This window comes from Trichoderma evansii (assembly GCF_050947405.1).
Source record: "Trichoderma evansii strain SZMC 28006 chromosome Unknown GGI43scaffold_23, whole genome shotgun sequence".
NCBI classification, from domain to species: Eukaryota; Fungi; Ascomycota; class Sordariomycetes; order Hypocreales; family Hypocreaceae; genus Trichoderma; species Trichoderma evansii.
The window spans coordinates 342,466-362,696 of NW_028145183.1; the positions used below are offsets into that span (position 1 = coordinate 342,466).

Genomic DNA, 20,231 nt, shown 5'->3' on the forward strand with positions numbered 1-20,231 from the left:
ACCCCCAAAAAACGCCCCGGCCAACCCCCCGCCCCCCATATACGGGGCGGGGGCCCCCCCCCCCCCCCCCCCCCCCCCCGCCCCTCCCCCCCCCCCCCCCCCCCCCCCGGACCCACTAACGCTGGAATCCCCAAAGCCCGGAATCACCCAACAACAGAGGAGCCCAGCGGCCAAAATGCAATAAGCCAACTCATCACAGGGATCTTGGAGCTCGAACGAACGCCGCGTCAGAAAACACAGTTACCAGCAGACCAACTAATCACAGAGGCGCCAGCCCCTAAGCCAACCATATGAAACAAATTAGCCAGATTTTGCAATCCTAGAGTAGGCTGCAGGGTAAGCTATATGCGGCTCTAGGGTAGGTTGTTTTTGCTCCTTATTTTAAATCGTGTTAATAGCATGTGTCTATAGTCGTACACTACAAGTATACCGGCGCCGTACGAAGCCAACACCAGCTTGGCTGCCATCGTGTCTCCATTATGTGTAGCTTGCACCGCCAATATTGGGTCCTGATGGTCTGGTAGAATCCACGCTTGTAAAATTCATTATAGTTTGTAAATTAAAATGCTACATGTCAATCTGCATGGAAATTGCAGTACTACGTACATTCGCCGGCTCCTTTGTTTCTCATATCCAAAACAACAAACTTCCAACACATACAGCAAATCGAACAGAAAGCTCATGCTCCCAGATCTACCAAGGCAATCTTAACTCCATTCTCCAAGTCGGCGTCTTTCCTAATGTTGCTAGGCTCCAGAATAAAACGCTCAGCGTAAAGAGAACTGGCATCCCAGTTCGGCTTAATTTTTAATTTTTAATTTTTTACCATAGAAGGCTCCTCATAGATACCTGCCTCCTCCGTACAACTTGTATGTAGACATCCATTTTAATGCATTCTTACCACTTTTTATGGGGCTCTTCCAGAGACACACTACTCACGCAACTTCACCGCATCCTCTCTGGTCTGTCGCCTATGCCTCGTTCGACTTCTTTAGGCGAAAATGTTACCTGTAAGTCACTAGCATCGCGCCATCATCCACGCCAGCCTATCGCGAATTAAACTTCATCTGCCCGCAATTTGAGCATGTCCACCACTGCCGATCCATCTCTGTTGCGCAATACTCGCAGCGCCAGGTTGATAGCCGAGGAGGTGCTGGAGCAGGTGCCGGTGTAGAGCTCGATGCCGACGCCAATAGTGATGGCCGCGGTGTCTGTGCTGTTCGTGAGCCCTCGCCAGCCTTTGTCTTCTTCTTAGGGGGGCTGTTTGTTAGGTCAATGACAGCTGGCCTCGGTCCGGGCTGTCTCGGCTTGGCCGGTACTTGTAATGTCGTCTCGCTGCGCTCTACCCCACAGGCGTCACAGCACAAGAAGTTCTGCGGGTTGTGCAAAGTGCACACCAAACATATCCAGAACTTTTCTTCGTCTGGTCGAGGGGTGGCCGGTCTCTTATTGTAATCATCGCTGGTGCCGCCTGCGTTTGAGTTTCTGCTGTCAAATACGGAGGCATTCCTGCTTCCTGTCATAACTTTTTCCGCTGGCGATGAGGTTACATATGAACCGCCCGAACTGGCTATCTCACCTTCCTGAGCTAGCTCCCATAGCGCTTGCGAGATCGCAAGCTCATTAGCCTCATCCTCTTCGGCTTGTGTCCGAAACCCATTCTTTGATGCTATATCTGCAATATCAATTATTTCATTCTCGCTAAGCTTCTCAGTGGCGCAGCCTTCAAGGGCTTTGTTTCGTCTCTCGGCTGCCGCCGCCGCCGCTTGGCGTAGATTCATGCCTGGCCTTGGTGGCCGCGATACGTCTCCCCCGCCAAGGCGTCTCCCTGATCCGTGAGTCAGTTGCTGGTGGGCTTTTCGCTTTTCGGCGGCAGCGCGGGCAAGCCGTTGCACTTCATGAGTCGGTAACGTCTGTGTTCCGCCGAGCCGATGGCCCTTGGACAGGAATCCTTCACCTGTATAGCCCTTGAAGAGGAGGCTCTGCCATTCCTCACGCAGCTGGTCCCAGAGGGCGTGAAACTTGGCATCATGAGGTCCGTGTACAATGTGACACAGCTCATGTAGCATAGTGTCCACAACACTCTCTGTTGGGAGGAATTGATTCTGGTCCTGTGGATAACGTAGTCGCAAGCATATTTTCATCCCGTGGTTGACATTAAGGCCTATTGACAAAAGGTTAATCAACAGCCTCCGCTAGCCAAGCTAGAAGCAAATCATTTTGTAGCTGTATGCGCACCTAGCAAGTTCTGTTGTGAGGGGTAGAATTCCGCTAGCTCTCCAACTTTCCAACCTCGACTGCGCATAATAGGCTTCACCAAAGAAGCTACTTTCTTCAAGGTAGTAAGCGCCTCATCGGCGCGCCGAAACTGCGCCAGATGGGAGTAGTTTAACACCAAAGGATCATGTTCTGGCATGTTGGCTGTACCAGTGTGGTTAATGATGGAGTTGCCCTTTGATTCGCAGCAATATATCGCTCTGTCTATGTTCTAGATCGAAGAAAGGGTAGAAGTATCAAGCGATGCCGCAGGCTATCATAAAAGAAAGAAAAGCATCGAAAAGGCCATGTCTAACTGGATTTAGGTCATCGCAGATGCTTCTAGATACTCGCCACGTCACAAGGAGATGCTTTGAATGGCAACATCCCTTTTTCGCAATCGAGCGCTCCTATCGCCCGATGGCAAGAGTGCGATGCTTGAAATCCGATGGTTCATGTAATCACGAGATGGCAAGGCATGCAGTCCACGCGGCCCGTGACGATGACTAAGCACCACCTTGAGTGATAATGAACAGTACCACCATTGATCACAACTAGAAAAATCAGATAGTGCAATCATCTGTTGAGTAGCGATTGGGCCTAGTGAATTGATATCTAAAGAGGGATTTTCTATGAACCGAATTAGGTATTGGGTATCTTTGTTTGCAGTGCATGGTGAATAGAAGAGTTGGCTTATAAATTCTTCCATGCTTATCTAACACTTGGGTGGCTTCTCGGGTCACAATAGGCGCACGGGATCCCGTGCATTTAATATTAAACGGGATCCCGTGCAAATTATGTTAGCAACGCAGCGCTTGTTAGTTTTTTTATATATAGCTTCTTCTTTTTAATATTATTATAATAAAAAAAAGGCCCTGAAAAAATATATTTAATATTATTTAAATACTTAATTTTATAATTATATTTTTTTTTAAATATAAAAGATTTTCTTATAAAATTAATTAAATTTATTAAATAAGTAAAATAAGTAATATTTTAATATAAAAAATAACTTTTATTAAATATTATAATTTTAATTTTTTATAATTAGTAAGTATATTATAAATTTATTTTATATTAATATAATTATTAAATACTTATTATTTTATAATTTTATAATAAAAAAAAATTATTAAAATTATAAAATAATAAAAACTTAATATATAATAGTTTTATTATATTATAAGTTAAATTTTAAAAAATTTTATTACTTAGTTAATAATACTTTACTATTATATATTAAAAAATATATTATTTTTTTTTTACTTATAATATTATTTAAAAAAAACATTAATATAATAAAAATTAAATATTTTATTATAATATAATATTATTATTTTAATTATTTTATTTAAAATTTTATATATAAAAAATAAATATATATATATTTAATATAAAAATTAAAAACTATTACTTTTTTGAATTATTAAATTAAATTTAATTAAAAATATTTAATTTTTATTAAATAAGTAATTATTATATTAATATATAAGAAATAATATTAAAAATTATTATTAATAGTAAAAAATATATTATATATATATAAATTAAAATTATATAATTTTAATAATTTTAATAATTTTAATAATTATATATTATTTTATATTAATATAAGTATTATATATAAAAATAAAATTTTATTTAAAATTTTACTTATTAATTATTTTTTAATATAATTATAATTAAATTATTTTTTAATAATTATATTTTTTTAAAATAATAATATAACTTATATAATATATTATTTAAATTTATTAATATTTAAGTATAAAATTAAAATTATATATTTATATTAAGTAAATTAATAAAAAAAATAATAATAAATAAACTATTACTTATATTTATAATTAATTTTAATAGCTTTTTATTATATTAAAAAAATATAATTAAAAACTTTAATTTATTTAATTAATTATTAATTTTTAATATATATTAAAAAGTTTTTAAATAATATTATTTAAAATATATAATATTATTAAAATAAGTATTTTTTAATATATAATTATTTATTAAATTTATATTTATTTATTTATTTAGCTTATTATAAATTTAAAATTAAAAAAAAATATAAATTTTTATAAGTTTATTAAAGCTAGTGTTATTTTAAAAAATAGTTAAATTTTTTTATATTAGCAGGATTTTACTAGTTTAATAATATAATAAAATATTTATAATAAGATTTTAAATATAAAATAAAAATTATATAAAAAATAAAATATAATTTATATTTTTATTAATTAAATAAATAATAAAAGATTTTAAAATTAAATATGATTTAATAATAATAATTAAATAATTATTATTTTTTTACTTATTTTAATTTATTAAAATATTTTTAAATATTTTGACGGACCTTTGCAACGCACCTGCCGGGTGGAAAGGGAAATGGAAGGAAGATAGTTGATCCGGGCTTTGCCCGGATCGATCAGATATAAAGGGAATGAGATTTCTCTTGTTAGATAGGAAAAACAACACACGTTCTCTAGTTAAAATGACCCCTAGCTGGTGCCGCGGCCTTGTTCCAAGGAGAACAGGCCGGCAGCAGCTAGATCAAATGGTTCCGTAACGTGTTCTCGCTTTGTGGTCATAATAGCGGTACGGCAAGCTAGGTTTTCGTCGTTGTGTTTGTATGAGTGTGAGCCAGTTCAAAGGTGCGTTTCCTATTTGTCGACAAAATTTGGTGACCGAGACAGGGGGATCTCCTTATTACTCTCTACTATTTGATCTATGAAATTGGAAGCTGACTATTGAGGAATTCTTTTATTTGGACGCATTGAGAAGCACCGTCAGTTTCAACTTGTGTAAGTGAACGATGATGTTCAGCACAAGGGGAGAATTCACGAGAACAAGACGAAAGGTGCTTGAAGTTGAACTCCTGAGCTGGACACGGGCAAGATAATGCCAAATGGAAAGAAGGAATCAATTGATCATCCTACAATGGAAGAGATCACGGAGAATAATACGGGGCACCCTTTGGCTGCCGCCAGAACCTGCACTCAAAACTCCTACGAAAATCACTATTATGATCACGGGCTGGGCTCCTGCCTCACTTCTAGAGAGAAGGAGGATAAACGGAAGGAAACAGTCCAAAACCTTTTCCAATCATTTGATCGGAAGGAACGGAAAAGTCCTGGGTCGCCCGAGGAAGACGACAAGCGATCTAGGCAAACCCCGAACAGCGGAATTGATGACGTGGCAACAAGACTGCCGACATCAGTACTCAAATGCCGAATTGAAAAGGTGCGGCATTAAAATATTACCTTTCATACATACCTATTCGAGGAAAGAGCAAATGGTGCAAACTGGAGCAAGAGGAGCAAGAAGTGGAAACGATAATGCTACAACAAAAAGAGCTTCCTACTTTGGGAAAGCTGCCCAGCGAAGAAAAACGCTTTATACTCCTCTTTGCAAAAATGTCATGCAAGGTAACAACTAGTGATTATTTGATCACTTGGAAAAGACCATTATCAGCAGGAAGACATGCCGGTATCGGCTTCTACGGAGGTCGACTATTTGCAACTAACTCAACCTGGTGGACTGAAGAATTAGCGACTTAGCTATAAGTCAAAGGGAATTTCTACACAAGAAAACACATCTGCATCAGAATGTCAGGAGATCAATCACAGGAAGAAGCTCTGAACTTAGATGAGCACAACTCTTCTATTCAACCAGACCCTTCTGATACAAGATCAGAAAACAGTTCCCCTACACGTACCCTAAGGCGCCAAAGTCGGCGGCCACCATTTGATCAACTGTTAAGCACTGAAGAGAGGGAAAGAGGAGCAACTGAAACCTCTCAACAGCCGCTTAACCAACTTGGCGCTGCCGCGTCAAGTTCCTTGACTGACCACGGTCAACACTTGTTACAACTCTTGAACCCGGGATCAGGAATAACACCATTCCCGCATACCCAAGAGGTACTATTTGATCAAGAAAGGCCAGAAACCCTTGATCAATTTATCCCACAACGCATTGAGGACTTCCACTCAGACGTTCCATCAGATAACATATCAAACCCAAGTACTACCTCAAGCCTCGTTGAACCAAATATTAGAGCCCAGCTTCAGGCAGAAGGAATTTTTCCAAACATGGCTCAAGGCAACGACGGACTAAATGATCAACGTATGATTACGTTGCTGGAAAATGTTCGAACTAATAAAATGAGCGTGAACCAAAAGTTCAAGCTATTTAATGGCAAGAACATTTCAGCTTTCTTAAACCGATATAACTTGAAAGCAAAAGAAGCCCAAGCAACGGAGCAAGACAAGATCAATTACCTCCAGTCCCACGTGGAGGATGAGATTTGGCCAAAAGTGAAAAACTTCGTCCAAGGAACAGATTGGAAAGAAATCCAACAAGAACTGAAAGACTATTTTAAGTCTCAAGATTCTGATGAAAATGCTTCACCCTGGGAGAGATTACATAAGCTAAACCAACAATTACCTATAAGGGATAAGGATGTTTGGGACTGGCTGCTAGAGCATAAAACAGCCTGTCAAGAAATTGATCCCCAAGGGTGGGCCACTTCAGCCATGTATACTTGGACCCTGATAGGCCGACTGCCCAGAGACTTGATTGCATATGTAATGGACCAAAATAGGATCCGGACAACTGATCAACTGGCCCTGAAACCGTATAGGGAAATCTGGGAGCACTGCAGAGACAAAATCACTGCATCGATAGATCTGGATGAAAGCCGCCAAACCATGCAGAATACTGAATTCGAAGCCCTGATCAAAAGATCGCACTATGCAGATAAGGATTATAGTTCTGATAAAGCTCAATATGAGATAAAGCCTGGTAAAAAGACTCATAATCCTCAGCAAAATCTAGACCCTAGAATGGAAACCTTAGTTGACAGCCTCCAACAACTATCAATTACCGTTAGCAAAATGGCTGAACAAATGAACTTGAAAGGAACAAAGAGATTCGAAGAGAAAGATCGAAATACTCGACAAAGAAAAACCCATTTCAGTTCAAATTCCCTTGCTTATCCGCAAAGTTATGAAGAGGAATTATTTGATCAAGACCTGTCAAACTTTGAGGATGACTCAATGGCCGTGAATACTATACGCAATAGAAATTTTGAGAAAACCAAAAAGATCGGTTGCTGGTACTGTTCTGCAACCGACCACTTCCTCAATGATTGCAGATATAAAAGACATGATGAAGAAAGTAAATTCCTGAAGTATGATGATAAAGGATTTATTGGATTCATTGGACCAAGACAAACAATAGCTCCTACGAGGCTCCTGATGCATAAAACAGAAAGCTGTATGAGGAAAATGGCAATGCTGTGGGCCGAAAGCTTTAATGCTGAAGACAACCTGGCAGCATCAATGAAGAAAGCCAAACGATCTGCTCCAGAAGGGTTCAGCTGGGAGCCTAATCAAATGGAATTAGAATTGGTTCAGCTATTGAGAAGAACGATGGATATGTCAATCTTCGGCTTGCCAGAGAAAACGCAACTGCCGGAAATTATGAAAAGGCCGAAACCTGATTCACCGTCGACGATGCTACTGCACTTCGGCGAAGATCAATTAGTTAGCCAATGCAATAGGGTTAATGCGGCAGATGATAATCAATGCTTGGAATGCGTGGACAACATCCTTAAAGCCAACACAAACAGCGCAATGGGCCCATTCGAGGACACGGAAACCTTATCTGACCTTGATCAAATGGTGTCTATAGCAGCCTCGGAGTTCAATGAGCGCAAACGCCAGAGAACTGAGGAAGTTGTTGAAATAAAGGAAAATGAAGCCGCAGTTCCGCGAGCGCAGCCGCTATCAAGCCAAGAAAATAATGCTGAAAAGATCAAAAACAAGCCCATAAAGAACACTGAGAAAACCAGCATGTCGCAACACACGGAATTGACGGTTGCACAGTCAAAAAGTGTTCTTGTTAATGCCATGATGGATACTATAGTTAGGGTTAAAGTCAGCACCTTACTGAACGCGATGCCGGATATGGCAGGAGAAGTAGGGAACCAATTGATCGCGGCATCTCAAGGGATTACCAAGACACAATTTGTGGGAAAAGTACCCCTGCAGAAAAATAGCTCAATGCTAAGCGAGAAAACGTTGGAAGAAACCGCTGTTAACGCTGCAACAATTAAGCGAGCGTATCCAACAAAGCAGGAGCTCTTAGATCAACTAGACAAAGCAGGCAAGCGCGCTATCAACACTCAGAATATCCGCATTCCGGAGAATTCGGACATGGGGGAGGAGATGCTACCTTGCCTTGATAAGAAAAGCGGACCAAAAGAACTATGGGAACCAATTGATCAAGAGATACCACATATGCTGAGAAACAGAGAACCTGTCAAAATCAACATAGTAAAAGCTGACAGAATCATCAAACAAGTGCAAGAATTACCAATGATGCAACTCAGGCTTGAAAAACCTGACGGGAACCTTGTAGAAGCCTTACTTGACTCAGGATCCCAGGGCAATATTATGTCTCTATCGCTAGCAAGAGATCTTGGGCTTAAGATGACAAAATGTAACATAGTTACACGCGCCTACAATAAAGAACAAGTCCAGATTATTGGGGAAACAACAACTGCTGCTTATATTGGAAATGCATGGATACCAGTTCGCATTTACATAGCAGAATCGGATGTTCTTGAGGAATTTATCCTAGGCATGCCATTCTTTCGATCTGCTCAGGTATCATTTGATCATACAATAGACAGTGGGAATCTGTATGCCAGATGCCGAATAGGAGATGTACAAGTGGTTACGCCGGTCGCAGGCGCAATTCGATGGGAGCACAATATACCAAACCGTGTCTCCCCGCCTTTAAAATAAACGTCAACCTCATTTCCGAGCCAGAGGTTGACGGTGACAAAAGCTCGGATACACCAATGCTCGAGGATGGAGACACCTTGGTGATGGAAATCCCCGAGCAGTTAGGAGAAGAAGTTGTGGTGCAAGTAGCACTGAAAATAATAAAAGATCAAATAACAGAGTACAAAGACGAAGAAGGGAAAAGAAAATATCACGAAAGAAGAGCAATTAAAACGGTTAAAGAATCGGTCAAAGAATCGGTCAAAGAACCGGTCAAAGAAACGGTGTTGAGCAGTTTTGAGGTCAATGCGATGTATAAGCGCAAAGGTCTCAAAATGAACCCAGTTGACAACGCTCCGCCAGACGGCTCGACTCCAGCCGGGAATCTTAACTGGAAAAGGAAGAAATGGGAAGAGATACAGGCAAAACTCGACCCAGACGCCCCCTTTGCTGAATACATTACGCCTAAGTTTGGATCAATTGATCAGTCTTAATCCGCCGTCCTTTTTCTGAACTAAGAAGAAGGGATTTCTATAAGGGCCATGCCCTTCTTCTAAGATCCCTTTCTCTATTCGTGAGCGCAAGAGGTCAATTACTTTAGCTACCATAGCTTTTGGGATTGGAATGGATCCGGACTGCCATGCATTGTGTGGTATAACTTTAATCTCCTGCGGGGGTGCAATGTCAGGGTTTAGTTTTCCACTCTCTGCAAATTCCCAGGCTAGCGCTGCTTCTCTGTTGAATAGTATTGTAGATAGGATTTCTATCTCCTTGGGTAGGAGTTTTCCTTCTACAGTTGCCAATATCTTTTCCAGTCTTTCTGGGGTGAGTCTCGACCCGCGATCAATTAATCCCGGGGACTTAGTGCTTCTATTTGATGCCCGCAGACAAAATGACAAGTCCAGAGTTGCAAAATTACAAATGCGATGGCTGGGGCCATATAGAGCTGTGTCCCAAGATGAAAACTCTGGCGCTTACCGAATTAAGACCCTAGATGGGATAGAAATAAAGAATACAGTTGCGGCGGATCGAATAAAGAAATTCGTACAAGATGAATCTGGCTGGTGGCAATCCGAAGACGACGCAGAATTGTTAAATGGAAAATCATACATTGAGTATGACAAACCAGAAGACAGGCCAGACACGCCCGATTCCTCAGCAGACGCGCTGCCAGACGATCAATTGATAGCGCTAGACAGGAGGGATTTGCATGCAGACATGGGCGAGTTACGCGCAGACACGAGCCCAGACAAGCAACCTGGAAGACAGGACACCAGGAATAAGGGTCAAGACAAGGGCAACCAGCCCACAGACACCATAGCTGGGCAGAAAGACACAACAAATGTACCAGCACCGAGCCAAGACAAGGATCAAATAATTCCCATACGTGAGGATATAGAAATCAGCTCAGACGACGAGGAAGGTAGTGGGACAGACATTGGTAGTGATGACAATTTTGAAGATGTACTACAACCAAATCCACAACCAAGGCACCATTTCGAAGTTATTTTCCCGGAGCTTTCTAGAAGCCAAAAGCGACAATACAGAAATATACCTGGATTATAATTAACAAGGAACTGCCAGTTGGGAGTTCTTGTTAAAGGGGAGGAGAAAGGGTATGCGACAACAAAAAGAAATTTCCTATTATCTATTTTTGGGTTTTCTACTTTTCCTATGAACAAATGACAAAAAGAACTATGGGGACTATTTGATCTAAGCACGCGAGATATGACCATCCTCAAGATCCTGACGAATACGATCAACTTCCACCTTACAGTCAGAGGGCAGATCAACAACTTCATGAAAAATCCGGGAAAGACGAGGCGCTACCCCAGAATGAAGATAACTAGCAACTTGTTTTCCTCGAGAAGTAGGAGCCCAATCCCTTCCGTGAAAGCAGACATCAGTGCATCCACGATCCTCTGCACAGAGTTGATAGCCAGGGTAAAAACGCCAACTGCAATCAGAATGAGCAGACCACAAGCAGTTAGCACAATCCCCGCCCCAACGACCAGGCAAAGAAATGCAATCATGAAAAGGAAAAAGAACGTGCTCTCGGGCACAATTAACAGTGGAAGTAATTGACCGGATGCAATGCGAACAAAGACGAGGGTTGGCTCGACCGTAAAAAGCCACAAAGAGAGCTTTGACACGCTCAGGCCGGAGGAAAAGAGAGTGAAAGAACCACCCTTGTGGATGAGCCAATTCGGCAGGAATGTAAACAGCATTAGAAGGCTCTTCATCAACAAGGCGAAGAGCAAAGGCTAGATCGGCGGCAGACCGATTGAAAGCGACTCTCCAGAAATGCACCTCGGGTGAATCAGTGGGAGAAACGTAAGGGAGGGAGCAGTCATCCGGAAAAACCTCTGCAAAGTCAACTTCACAATACAGAGGCAAATTCAAACGGCCAATGTTGACGCCCCCGACCGACCAGACGTAAATACAAGTGGAAACCTAGTCACCGGAGTCAGAAATGAAGTGATCAATTAGAAACGCAGGGAAGAATACGAACCAGATCGTCATGATGAGCAGAAGAGGCATCGGGAGAAAACAAGTCCGTTCGCTGGCGCCAAGAAAGGAAACGCTCGCAGGAAGTTTTAGCAGCCACAACCGGGGTATCTACCAAGGCAGAAACGTTCGGCAAACGGGAACGAGGCAAAGGACGTATTTGATCCATGATAAGCACGATGATGTTGAAAGAAGGAAAAAGAGCAAACGCGCAAGGGAAAAATCGGCATCCCTCTTATACGGGGCTACAAACAAAGAAAGGTACCCGCTTGGCGGGTACCAACAGGATGAGGAAGCTAACATATAAAAAGGGCAGAACTTCCCCTAAAAGACTCCTTCAAACGGAAATAATTCATGTAATCAATTGATCAGAAGACACGATGAGCCGCCCTTTGCTATATTTCCAGAAAGGCACGAAAGCCCAAAGGAAAGAAAAGCCAGAATTCCAACGTCGAATGGGAGTGGGATATCATGGAGGATACCCTGGATTGGGGTTCAGCACCTTTTACGAAACAAACGAAGCCCAGAATGTTTGCCGCGACCTGGTAAGCCTTTATGGTAATCAACCACTACTCCTAATCCCGCGAACAGAATGGCCTAATCATGCAACCGCTGGCACCATGGGGACCTTGCCAATCACCACTTATGTAGCAGGAAAACTTTATGCGGCTACTAGGCGAATTGGAATCTATTCGGATTATCAATGGGCTGATCAACTCGAACAAGCTCACGGATTCCTGACGGAACTAAGATCAAACCATATGACATCGAACTTCCGAATAATTGCACTACTGCAAGCGGGACTAAGAGATCTCGAGGAGATAATTGCAATAGCGCCCGCAGAGATGCAATGCCCTAAATCTGTTAAAATAGGAAAATGGAAAAAGCAAGTCCAAGGAATTGGCTACGGACTTGCACCAGAGGATTTCAAGAAATTCGCTTACGGAAAAAGATTCTATGCCTCGTTCATACACTTCGATTATCATTTCGGAGCTCTAATCTGGGATAGGGCCCATGGGGCCTTATATTTATTCGACTCAGGACTTGGTCGGGAAGGTCGAGCTAGACAAGCCGTATTTGTTTGGAGACAATACCTGGATGAAATGGGATATCGGGGAACATTTGATTTCTTCCTAGTGCCCTGCACCTTGCAACGAGATGGTTACGAATGCGGATACTTCGCATTATACTGGTTGATAACAACGCTTAGAGGATTAACAGGGATGACCCTCAGTGAAATCATAGCTCAAAAAGAAACCACGTCACTAATAGGGGATGCATCAGGATGGTATAAGAAAACAACTACAGCCACGTTTGAACTCCGGGTTAGAGACTGGTGTGTTTTTGACGGAACCCGAAAATCTATGCAGGATTATGAGGATATTGTCTTCCAAACGCTCCAAGCTCTAGCTGGAAACGAACTTGGGATCATAAGCTCAGAAGCCCCTTTATATGATGATGGGAGAAGTGTAACGCATTGGGCCCTGAAGCAACGATATGAAAAAGGAGAAACGCATATTACACTATCCGCTGGGGAAAGGCACACCTGCTTGGGCGGATGGACCACGGTTGAACATGCACTCTCGCCCCTTGAGGACGATGGACAAACTTACAGGACATTTCATAAACTGGGACCATCTGATCAATCGACGGTGACCTACACGCTCCCACCACTAGGACCCGACTTAACTCACTGGCGTCTTCCTCTATCTGTCTCCTCAGCAAGAAGCTCTGAGCTCCAAAGTCTGAACGGCTTCTCTGACGAGGAAGACGAAGAGGAAGAGGAAGACGAAGACGAAGAGGAAGAGGAAGACGAAGACGAAGAGGAAGAGGAAGACGAAGACGAAGAGGAAGAGGAAGTGGAAAGCCAAAGATCGAATACTTCCGACAACCAAAATAAGAATCTAGCTTCAGATGAAGAAAGAACTAACGCCTCAAGCGATCTGAGTGACCCGCCACCACCTTCACAGGATGGATCTTTTCATTTCTCCTCTGATAAAGATGATAACGATTCTGTGGGAGAAAGAGAACCCATGGAAAGCGAAATTACAATTCCTGACAGCAGAAACGGGAAGCTGTGGACAATAGCAATACCAAATGTAGCCGGGCTACAAGCAGTTCGCGACCGGGAACCATCTGATCGGGATGAAAGGAACATGGACGCTGTCTTGGATGGCGGAAGTATTATGACCCTGGAACTACAACATCATCTCGGAGATTCGCTTGCAAAACAACGCCCAGCGTTATACATTGAAGCATCTGACAGCTACTTCTCCTTAGCACCCCCAGGGCTTATGGATGAAAGCTGTTGGGATAGGATTCATGACGAAATATTGCAGCCCGAAGCTAAACGCCGCAAACTAACAAGAGATGAACGAATGAAAGCCCGTGACGCTAGAAGGAAACCATAGTGATCACCAGGGGAGGCGAAAGGATGCTAACAAGAAGCGGCTCGTGAGCTTCTGTTAGAGGGGAGGAAAACACCACAAATAAAATCAGCTGGTACTATAAGAATTGAAGGAACTATCTGATCTAAGTACCACCTGTCCAACTGAAAAGAATCCCCTAATCCCAACCTATTCCTGAGGAGACGAAGAAAAACGCCGCTTGGACTTAATCTCCAATAAACGAGGAGCAACCTTTATGTTAAGATAGGAAGTCCGAGGCTCCATGACAGCATCCTTTGACCAATCCTTTCCCAAGAAAGGATTAGAAGTAACGCGATCAGATGGTCGGTACTGGTACCCAGGGAAATGACGCCAACTGCAACCCGCATCGCCAGACCAAAGACAATTGGCACAATCACCATGCCAAAAATCTGGATGCGAAATACACTCATGGAAGGGAAATAAAACATGCTCGCGTGCGGCAGTAACTGTGGAAGAATAAGATCGAATACAATGACTGCAAAGTCTAGGATTGACGCGACCATAGAAGGCTACAACAAGAGCTTTGCACCGTTCTGGACGATCCGGGAGAGCCGAGAAGAACCAACCATCCGGATGAGCAATTTCAGCTGGAACATACACGGCATTGCGAGACTTTGCCGATTCGACTATTCTCCGAGTAGACTTGAGATCATCTGATCGCGGCCGAAAAACTGATTTCCAAAAGCATATCTCAGGGGTAGCCCCTTCAATAGACTTGAGAAGCTGCGATGTCGAGGAAGAAGAATTGACAAATGCAATTTCGGCATAAATCGGCAGGTTCAAATGACCAAGGTTGATGCCCCCAATTACCTAAACTTCGAAGCACGACCTGGTCTACACCATCAAGGTTAGCAAAGCATGATCAAATAGCAGCATTGGAAAGAACCCACGATTTGCTCAAGAAAAGTATTTGTCGACGCAATAAACTTGGTTCGATTATTCCAACCCAGAAAACGCTCGCAAGACAAGGTTTCAGCAGGAACCATTCGATCAATGAGAGAGGCCACGTTTGGGAGTTTTTCACGTGAAATGAGCGCAGTATCCATGATGCTCAATAAAGGAAAACAAGATGCTTATTCAGAAAGTGGTGAGAAAGAGAGAAGAGAGATAAAAGAGAAGGAAAGTGCAAACGAACGTGCACTTTCGCCTTGACCGCTTAGAAAAGCGGTGGCAGAAGAAGGAGCAGTGAATCAGGCGTGCCTCAGGTTGGCAGGTGAACATAAAAAGCACAGAACAACCGTTGCTCCTCACAACCGCCCAGTTTCCTCAAAACACTGCCAAAAACTCTCTCTTTTCCTCACTACCTTGCAGGAACTATCTGATCACCCAAACGCCCAAGCAACTGTACCAGACCCTGACAGGATGAACCAATCCTCGAGAGCCCCGAGTAGCGCCCTGCGTTTTTACCAACCAGATGGGGAGGACCGAGTGCTGTTGCCATATTGCATTGGAGCTCCTCACGGTCCAGAACCAGATCGTCCCTTTTTCGAGGAAAGTGAGAAGGTACTAGTTGATCGTGACCTACAGGACCTCTACAAACGACAACCAGCATGGTTTCACCCGCGCCGAATATGGCCTGAGCATCCAAGAAAAGAAGTTCCATTCGAAGCCAAGACTACTGCAGAGATTAAATCAGCCTATGCAGGTATTCCCCGACCACCTGACATAGCAGAAGACGAGTGGGATCTCCATGTTAAGCATGTTCATGGGTTCCTGATAACAAGCAATAAAGAAGAATGGGCTGATGCAGATGGACTGCATGCTATGCTACGAATAGTGATACGAGGACTTGATCAGATAATCGCAATCGGCCATTTTGAGATGAAGATTGACGTTCCCGAACAAGAAGACAAGGCCTCAGAAATGCTATTGCCTGATGGATTCGGAGGCCTGACTCCTGCAATTTCGACATTCAAAGCTCATACACAAGGCAAGCGTCTTTATGCTAATTTCGTTCATATGAACGAACACTGGACCTCAATTATTTGGGACAAACGGTACGGACAACTCTACTACTTCGACTCACTCGAACAAGGGCGGGCGAGCCGAATCAAAATGATCAGGCTCGCATGGAAACGCTTTCTAAGAGAAGCAGGGTATCCCGAACCATTTGATCTTTGTGTGGTGCCATACACCAAGCAACCCTCTTCAAACGAGTGCGGATACCTCGCACTTTTTGGACTACTCACAACTCTACGAGGACTCGTCGGATGTCAAATAGCAGGTCACACAAGCAATTGGCAGAACGGGATGAAGGTCTCCTTTAACTGCAGCGAGTTGACAACGCCGTTTCACCAACCATTTGATCTTCGTATAAGGGACTGGTGTCTTTATACACCAGAAAAATCCTCGATCAAACAGTATATGAGGGATGTTTATTCGACCTTGGAAGCGATCGCAGGCAATGAACTTGGGATAGCGTGCTCTGGAAAACAATGCCCTGGTCTTCAATACCGCCATCGATGGTCCTTGAAGAACTTGACAGGTTTGCTAGAAAAGAATGGACAATGGAAGAATCCTCCGAGCAACGAAGACAATCACACTTGGCTTGGCGGATGGTCTCCCCTAGTACGAGACAGTACCCTCAATCCTTTGTATCCGCGAGGAATGAGAGTATTCCAACTGGAGGATTCATCTGATCAGAAGGCACCGATGGAGTTACATGAACTCAGGAAAAGCTTGCCAGCAATTTCCCCTGAAGCTGTCTCAATGACTAGGCCAAGACAAGACTTACCTACAGAACTGCAACCTACTGGTTTACCAGCTGATCCTGAAGCCACGAGTAAAGCTAAAGGCACTCAGGCACGCTACTCTCAACAATACAAAGGATGGGTGAAAACAACAGAACAAGGATCCTTCTTTAGGCCTGATAGACCGGATCCTAGTTATCTTGCAAGCACTAGACACCAAAGCCCGACGTGGGGACTATCTGATCGACTTGCTCTGGCTACGAATATAAACTTATTCAAGAACCAAAGCCAGTCTGCGTCCAAGACCATGCAAAGTTCACCCAGAAGAGATTCGGACGAAGATCGCCCGCACAAGACCACCCGCGTTCGACTGTCGCCTGTTGATGACCAGGGTGTGTTTGAAGACCTTATACAGAGACGCGGAGCGATGATTGAAGAATGCGGCGGTTTCCTTGATAATGAAACGTCGATCCCAGAAAACCCATTTTTACAATACGCGGACCCCACGCAAGCAGAGCACATTGTGAGATCAATTGAACAAGCAGGGACTTTTCCGGGATCGCGAGCTGAAAGCGAGGAGTCTGAAAAGATCTATGAAAACCCGAAGGCACGACGTCAAGACCGAGCCTTTCAACAATGGAAAGATAGGAACACAGTAATCAGCACTGGCATAGTCACACCGACAGGAGCGACTAATCGATCTGGAAACCGTGACACTATAACAGAAGCCTCGTCTGACGAAGACCCGAGCTCCACGTGGGAAGACCCTTATAGGCGTCTGGTAAGATCACCGACTACCGAGATATTGGAAGAACGACCTGTACCTATACTGTTTCGAGTGTCGGGAGCATACGAGAAGAGAGATGAATACGAGGGACTAGCTGATCAACGAAATCTGAGCCGATTGGGAGCAGCTGGGGATGAAATGACTCGACAGGTAGCCCGAAAACATCTTGACAATGTATCAAGAAATGTTGTCTATTCCTCTTACTCGGAAAGTTACTGTTCTTTGATGCCTCCTGGCTTGATGGATGAACGAGTCTGGGACCGCGCCAGAAGCGAGGCAGAACAAGCGGCGAATCCACCAAGGACTGGAAGTACCAGAGCAGAAAGAGCCGCGGCACGAGACGCGCGCCGTGGATGATCAGGAAGAATCCGGTGTGATCAATTAGTCTAGGTTGGTTTAAAGGGATAAAGGCAGGTGATGGAAATAGGAAGGAAGTATTGGGAGAAAGACTTTGACGACGGGCTGGATTAACAGCTATGGGATTTAAGGAGGAACTGCTGTTTTGTATTTCGTTTCATTTCTTTACAGTCATTACCGAAACAAAATGTGGTTACGAGATCAAATGGTCCCAGATAGAGAAAAAGCGGTTAGTCAAGATTCCGCTGAGACATTGGCTCTGCGAGAATCTTGAAGGGGAGGCTTTTGACGGACCTTTGCAACGCACCTGCCGGGTGGAAAGGGAAATGGAAGGAAGATAGTTGATCCGGGCTTTGCCCGGATCGATCAGATATAAAGGGAATGAGATTTCTCTTGTTAGATAGGAAAAACAACACACGTTCTCTAGTTAAAATGACCCCTAGCTGGTGCCGCGGCCTTGTTCCAAGGAGAACAGGCCGGCAGCAGCTAGATCAAATGGTTCCGTAACGTGTTCTCGCTTTGTGGTCATAATAGCGGTACGGCAAGCTAGGTTTTCGTCGTTGTGTTTGTATGAGTGTGAGCCAGTTCAAAGGTGCGTTTCCTATTTGTCGACAAAATATATTTAAATATTTTATTATTAAATTATATTTATAAAATTAATAAATATTATATATTATTTTTTAATATTATTAATATTAATATTTACTAGTAATTTTTTTTATATTATATTTATATTATTTAATAAAATATAAAAAAAAAATTATATTTAAATATTAAATTAATTTTAATTTATTTATAAAATTTATAATATAAAATTTTTATTTATAATATTAATAAATTATTATTTAATATATATAAATATTATTTTAATAGTATTTTTATTAATATAATTATTATTTTATATTTAATATATAAATAAAATAATTTTTTAATATTATTAATTAGCTTTTATATTATAAAAATATTTACTTATAATAATAAAAAATAATATATTATTAATAAAAGTAATAAAATTTAAAAATTAAAAAGGTTTTTATTACTTTTAATATTTAATTATTTACTTATTTATTAAAAAAAAATATAAAAAATAAGTTTTATAATTTAAATAATAATATATTTTAAATTATATTAAAAAAATTATTTATATTATAATAATTTAATTTTAATTATATAAAAAAAAACTTATTAAAACTTAAATTAATTAATATATATATTTTAATAATATAATTATTTTTTATATTAAAAGAATTTATATATTATTTAAATTTTATTTAAAAAATAATAAAATATATTTTATTTAACTAATTATTAAAATTATAAATAAACTAAGCTAAGTAATAAAATTAAATATTAATTAAGTTTTTAAATAACTTATATTTAATTATATATAATTAAATTTTATATAAAATATTATAAAAAGTTAAAAAATAATAAAAACTTTTAAAAAAAATAAATTTTTTTTTTTTAATTACTTATACTAAACTTTTTGTATAATTTTTTAATTTACTTTATATTTATTAATTAAAATTTTTATAAAAATAAAACTAAGTTTTTTTATTATTATATTTTTACTTATACTAGTTTGTCGACAAGTAGGGAACGCACCTCTGAACTGGCTCACACTCCTACAAACTCATCCACGGAAACCCAGCTTGCCGTACCGCTATTATGACCACAGAGCGAGAACACGTTACGGAGTCATTTGATCTAGCTGATGCCGGCCTGTTCTCCTTGGAACAAGGCCGCGGCAGCAGCTAGGGGTCATTTTAACTAGAGAACGTGTGTTGTTTTTCCTATCTAACAAGAGAAATCTCATTCCCTTTATATCTGATCGATCCGGGCAAAGCCCGGATCAACTATCTTCCTTCCATTTCCCTTTCCACCCGGCAGGTGCGTTACAAAGGTCCGTCAAACTAGTATTTATAATACTTTAAAAAACTAATATATTTAATAAAACTCATAAAATTTAAATAATTTAAATTATTAAAAAAGTCTAGTATTTTTTAATTAAATATTTAAAAAAAATTAAATATATTTAAATATATTAAAAAATTAAAAAAAAATAATATTTAAATATATTAAATATTATTAAATTAAATATATTAAATTTTTATTAATATATTAATTAAAATATTAAAATTTTTTAAATTTAATTATTATAATTTAAATATAATTAATAAATATAATTAAATTAATAAAAATAATTAAACTAGTAAAAATAATTAAATTAATAAAAATAATTAAATTAATAAAAATAATTAAATTAATAAAAATAATTAAATTAATAAAAATAATTAAATAAATAAAAATAATTAAATTAATAAAAATAATTAAATTAATAAAAATAATTAAATTAATAAAAATAATTAAATTAATAAAAATAATTAAATTAATAAAAATAATTAAATTAATAAAA

General features: G+C 40.4%; 7 protein-coding genes across 7 annotated transcripts; 4 read left to right on the forward strand and 3 right to left on the reverse strand.

Annotated features, from left to right (window-relative positions):
- Positions 1-536: 536 nt before the first annotated feature.
- GGI43DRAFT_414536 (WLM domain-containing protein) lies at positions 537-3,066 on the reverse strand. The gene is made up of 2 exons (XM_083207051.1): positions 2,239-3,066; positions 537-2,164 (listed from the first exon to the last, which is right to left on the reverse strand). Exons 1-2 carry the CDS (start codon positions 2,414-2,416, stop codon positions 1,047-1,049), a joined length of 1,296 nt encoding a protein of 431 aa, XP_083057080.1. The 5' UTR covers positions 2,417-3,066; the 3' UTR covers positions 537-1,046.
- Positions 3,067-5,777: 2,711 nt separating this feature from the next.
- Positions 5,778-9,538, forward strand: GGI43DRAFT_430341 (retropepsin-like aspartic protease; the record flags this gene model as incomplete). Its single annotated transcript, XM_083209236.1, has 2 exons — positions 5,778-8,959; positions 9,010-9,538. Exons 1-2 carry the CDS (start codon positions 5,862-5,864, stop codon positions 9,536-9,538), a joined length of 3,627 nt encoding a protein of 1,208 aa, XP_083057081.1. The 5' UTR covers positions 5,778-5,861.
- A 427-nt stretch (positions 9,539-9,965) lies between these two features.
- GGI43DRAFT_387158 (uncharacterized protein) lies at positions 9,966-10,610 on the forward strand (the record flags this gene model as incomplete). The annotated part of the gene is made up of 1 exon (XM_083203891.1): positions 9,966-10,610. One exon carries the CDS (start codon positions 9,966-9,968, stop codon positions 10,608-10,610), a length of 645 nt encoding a protein of 214 aa, XP_083057082.1.
- Positions 10,611-10,663: 53 nt separating this feature from the next.
- On the reverse strand, positions 10,664-12,408 carry GGI43DRAFT_414540 (uncharacterized protein). The gene is made up of 2 exons (XM_083207052.1): positions 11,557-12,408; positions 10,664-11,498 (listed from the first exon to the last, which is right to left on the reverse strand). Exons 1-2 carry the CDS (start codon positions 11,719-11,721, stop codon positions 10,758-10,760), a joined length of 906 nt encoding a protein of 301 aa, XP_083057083.1. The 5' UTR covers positions 11,722-12,408; the 3' UTR covers positions 10,664-10,757.
- GGI43DRAFT_430345 (uncharacterized protein) lies at positions 11,827-14,078 on the forward strand. The gene has a single exon (XM_083209237.1). The coding sequence runs from the start codon at positions 11,933-11,935 to the stop codon at positions 13,961-13,963; it is 2,031 nt and encodes a 676-aa protein (XP_083057084.1). The 5' UTR covers positions 11,827-11,932; the 3' UTR covers positions 13,964-14,078.
- On the reverse strand, positions 14,079-14,657 carry GGI43DRAFT_203550 (uncharacterized protein). Its single transcript, XM_083200096.1, has one exon. It carries the CDS (start codon positions 14,482-14,484, stop codon positions 14,194-14,196), a length of 291 nt encoding a protein of 96 aa, XP_083057085.1. The 5' UTR covers positions 14,485-14,657; the 3' UTR covers positions 14,079-14,193.
- A 686-nt stretch (positions 14,658-15,343) lies between these two features.
- Positions 15,344-17,815, forward strand: GGI43DRAFT_425213 (uncharacterized protein; the record flags this gene model as incomplete). The annotated part of the gene is made up of 2 exons (XM_083208480.1): positions 15,344-16,638; positions 17,422-17,815. The coding sequence occupies 2 exons, from the start codon at positions 15,344-15,346 to the stop codon at positions 17,813-17,815; spliced, it is 1,689 nt and encodes a 562-aa protein (XP_083057086.1).
- Positions 17,816-20,231: the final 2,416 nt, after the last annotated feature.